The sequence below is a fragment of the Parus major genome, chromosome 1A, assembly GCF_001522545.3.
Source record: "Parus major isolate Abel chromosome 1A, Parus_major1.1, whole genome shotgun sequence".
In the NCBI taxonomy this organism is placed as follows: Eukaryota; Metazoa; Chordata; class Aves; order Passeriformes; family Paridae; genus Parus; species Parus major.
In genome coordinates this window covers 43,313,542-43,317,762 of record NC_031773.1, presented here as the reverse complement: position 1 = coordinate 43,317,762, position 4,221 = coordinate 43,313,542, and the positions used below count along the sequence as shown (strand labels likewise).

Genomic DNA, 4,221 nt, shown 5'->3' with positions numbered 1-4,221 from the left:
CCGCACTCACATCCCCACCACCAGGCTGGCTGCCCGCAGCACGCCCAGGCTGGCAGCGCCGTCCCTCCGCAGGTAGGGCTCCCGCCGGCCGCACACCAGCACCAGCTGCTCGGCGTTCTCCAGCAGCAGCCGGTGTCGCTGCCGGCCCGCCATGGTGGCGAACACCGAGTGCCGGGGCCGCTCGGCTCAAAGTCCCCCGGGGCGGCGCGGCCGAGCGCCCCTCCCGCCCCCCGTCCTGCCCCGCCTCGCCCGGCACCGGCCCGACCCCGGCTCCGGACCCAGCCTTGGCCCTGCCCGGCTCGGGCTGCCCGAACGCGGCTGCAGCCCGCTCCGGGAGCGGGATGCTGGGCTGGGTTCGGTCCAGGATAACGTGATAATATCCGTGCATCCCGCTGCTTCGTGACCGGCTCCGAAGCATCGGGTGCCGCAGTTGGGGCTCTCAGTCCTCACAGCACCACCTGGAGATCTCCCTTTGCCAAGATAACAGAAACTTCTGATTTGGGAGAGGTTTTTTTTGCCCACGTGCTCCCTCCCCGGCGTCCATCACCTCTCCAGCATCCTTCATTTTGCCGCCGCCAACCACTTTGCCCGCATCCCAGCAACAAGCCCCGAGGGACCACAACTCCCACGCACCGCGCCAGTTATTCAGGCAGACATTCATTTATCCAGGCAGGTATTAATTTATCCGATTCCAATAACGAAACGTTTGTGCTATTCTGCTGCCCCCTAGTGAACGAGAGATGGGAGAATCAGAGAGCAAATATTTGCTCCCAACACGGACTTTTGGTTTTCTCTTCTCTCTTCACATATTCATAGCGTCTATGGGACTCCAGTATTTTCCCAGATGAAAAATTGAGTGTCTTTCTAAAGAAGTGTTCCCTCAAACACTTCTCCCGGGGTGATAATCTTCTTTAGACACCTTCTTCTCTTTTAGAAAGAGAATTGATTTAAAACACCAGTAACACACCTATGTGCATATACATACTCCAGTTCAGCCAAAACAGTTGGATATGTTGACTCTTTGAAAGAGCCCTTCTGGTGAAGTCTTGTTTGCAAATGAGGCAAGATTTGCATCTAAAGCCCAGTAATTTGTACTTATTACCAAACCTGAAAAGTGAGTATAGCTACAATAGTGTTGGGTGTTACCTTGTGGTGCTGTTCCACTGACATAATCTTTGTCTTCCTCCTAAACTCTCACTTAGGCATGCAGAAGATTGACAGGAGAGCTTGTAGAGGGTACTTCACCATTTCCAGGAGTTCCTGCTGCTGACTTTGGCGCTCCCCAGCAGCATCACAATGTTTGAAAGCAGATATTGAAGAGGAACCTGGCAACAGCATAGTAACAAGCACAGGACATCCCATTGTGGGTGGTGCTTAAGCAGTGGTGGTGGGCTGAGAGCTGTTTTGTCAGGAATGAAACACAGCATGTTGCAGTGGAGGGGGAAAAAAGGAAAAATCAGCACACCTGTGAGCTGTGTTGTTACACTTTTAAAGAAAAAGTGTTTTGTGCTCTAGGCGTCTCCAAGAATCAAGGTCAGATCCCGATTTAAACCCTGAGGATCAGAAGCTTACATATGTCAATATTAAAGGAACACATGGATAACTCCAGGGATGACTTCCAACATAAGAAACGAGGAGGTATTTCTCTGCAGGATCTATCCTGACAGGCTGGTGTCCTTCCCCCAGTTCATATAACCAGTGTTCTATCCTACTGCAGCCCTGAGCATCCAGCACTGCCCACTCCAGCTGTCTCTGAAAGGATGTGTGATCCCAGCCAACAGGGCTGGAGATCTGCACTTCACAAGCACCTACTGCAGCCACAACCTGTGCAGCTTTTAGACAGAACATCTTCTCTTCACGACATGCTGAGGAGGACCACAGCATCCTTTCCACTCTTCAGCAGAGACTCACAAAGCACATTCCCGTTCTGCAGTCTCTTGTCTCAACTCTGTTAATGCCAATGAGGTCTGTGGATCTCTACAGCTGCCAGGAGCCTTTGGTTTGTGTGGCTGTTGGCTACTAAGTTGATACAAGTTTGTCCTTCCTCAATGACTATACAGCCACACTCCCAGCTTCCTGATGCAAAGCAGGAGAATATTTCTGAGAGAAACTGGGGTTTAACAGATCTCCACACCTCACCTGCAGTGAAATCCTCCCAGATAATTCCAAATGTTCTATAAACATGTTTAAAGATTAAATATATTTAAATAGTCACTACATACATACTGTAGAATATAGAGACTGCCAAGTCGTCCTGTGTTTCAGATGGGAAGATAACTGGTATTTTTTTAAACACTCGCTTTTCCTTTTAATATTTTCAGCTTTAAATTGAAACAATTACCTGTTGTTCCTCCAGCATTAGTTTTTTGGACACCAATAAAATATTAAAGACCTTTCAAAGGGTAATTTTTTTTCACACTAAAACACAATGGAAAAAAGTAAACACCTTACTACAAAAGTATGAAAAACAAAAAAGAAAAAAAATTTATTTCCAGAAATACAAAACACCTATTCTCTCATTTCTCCATCTTCTTCCTCTTCTTCCACACCTCTGATGTACAAAACATTATTGCACCTGTAAATAGAATCAAGAGTTCCCTTAGCTATAAACATTATTATTTTCCCCACATAAAACATGCTTTCAACATTTTCCTGCTTAAATGTAGCCTGGCAACAGCCAAATTCTACGGAACAAAATGCTGCTGTTGACCTTGTACTCCTTTTCCACACAATACATTACACTGCACAACTTCATAAATGTAATAACTGTTTTGACACTGCTGTACAAAAAAATTTTTACTTCTGGTTGAACAGTTACAGTCAAGTCTAACTTCCAAGCATGTGAAATGTTTCCAGTGGCAATGCACTGGTTTACAATGCCAAAGGATTCCCAGATATACAATAATGTGGAAAAAAAAAGTATTTAGTCACCACAAAGGGGATAGTAAATGCTTCTTTAAATATATTCAAAAATTTATTTTTTTCTTTTCAGAAGGGACTTTGACATAAAAGACACGTTCACAGCCTTCCTGTAAGTGCTACACTTAGCATCTTAATTAGACAAGAAACACGGCACCCACCAGTACAAGCTTTAATGAAAGTGGTGAGGTAATTTAGAGCCTTCCTCCACCATAAACAAGTACCCCCAATTACCTTATCAAAACTTCACCCAGGTGTCCAGACAGTGCACCATCTATGTACTCCTCTGTGTTTGCAAGCTTGAAAAGAAAATGAGAAAAAAAATCAGAACAACAGCAATAAAAGCAGCTTCACAAAGCACATGACTGTTCGGTCCTCAGCCCAGGGCTCGGCTACAGTGAGAGGGAGTGGCTGAGATGCCCTGCTCCCATACTGCACAGCATCCCCACTGAGGATGGATGGATGGATGGATGGATGGATGGATGGATGGATGGATGGATGGATGGATGGAGCACTGCCTCTCATCCCAGCACGCAGCAGCTATAGGCGGGAAAGGTCCTTACGCATCATCTCGTTCCAACCCCCTGCCATGGACACTGACACTTTTCCCTAGACCAGGTTGCTCAGAGCCCCATCCAGCCCGGTCTCGAACACTGCCAGGGATGAGGCCTCCACAGCGCCGGGGCCCGGCACCGCCCGCGTCCCAGGCATGCCCCGGCCCCTCACCTGCATGTTCATGTAGCCGTCCACGGAGACGAGGTAGCCTTTGTACTCCATCCCCCACTTCAGCTTCACCATCACCGGCTTCCCCGTCAGCCCGTTCAGGAACGGCTTGGGGTTGAGGGGCAGGCTCTGGAGGGGAAAGCACACGGTCAGCGACTCCCGGTCAGCGACTCCCGCTCCGCCTCGCCCAGCCGCCTGGGGCCGGTAGTGGCCCGGCTCCCGCTCCTCCCGGCTCCCGGCCTTCCTGCCCCTCCCGGCCCTCCTGCCCCTCCCGGCCCTCCTGCCCCTCCCGCCGCTCCCGCTCCTCCCGGCTCCCGCTCACCATGGCGGGAGAAGCGCAGGCCCACGCGGGAACCCCTGGTGCACGCCGCGGTACAACGGGAGGCGAGAGGCGACGGGAGCAGCTCCGCTCCCGCTTCCAGTTCCGGGGGCGCCGCTCTCCCACCTCCGACCTCTCACCCGCGCCGCGCCCCCCATAGGCTGGAGGGCCCCGACGCGCCGAGCACGGGCGCGGCTGCCCATTGGCTGGCCACTGCTGCGGGCCTCTCTCATTGGCCGGACCGATCAGTTTCCTCCCCC

At 50.9% G+C, this 4,221-nt stretch overlaps 2 protein-coding genes across 2 annotated transcripts in view; both read right to left on the bottom strand.

Moving 5' to 3' along the window:
- The window catches only part of AMDHD1 (amidohydrolase domain containing 1), a 9,431-nt gene extending 9,263 nt beyond the window's left edge, over nt 1-168 (bottom strand). Inside the window, exon 1 of the mRNA XM_015629082.2 lies at nt 11-168. Within this exon, the coding sequence (XP_015484568.1) occupies nt 11-153 (143 nt within the window). The 5' untranslated portion in view covers nt 154-168. The remainder of the gene's footprint in view (nt 1-10) is intronic.
- A 2,291-nt stretch (nt 169-2,459) lies between these two features.
- SNRPF (small nuclear ribonucleoprotein polypeptide F) lies at nt 2,460-4,144 on the bottom strand. Its single transcript, XM_015629079.3, has 4 exons — nt 3,965-4,144; nt 3,646-3,771; nt 3,154-3,218; nt 2,460-2,575 (listed from the first exon to the last, which is right to left on the bottom strand). The coding sequence occupies exons 1-4, from the start codon at nt 3,965-3,967 to the stop codon at nt 2,509-2,511; spliced, it is 261 nt and encodes an 86-aa protein (XP_015484565.1). The 5' UTR covers nt 3,968-4,144; the 3' UTR covers nt 2,460-2,508.
- Between the last annotated feature and the right edge of the window lie 77 nt (nt 4,145-4,221).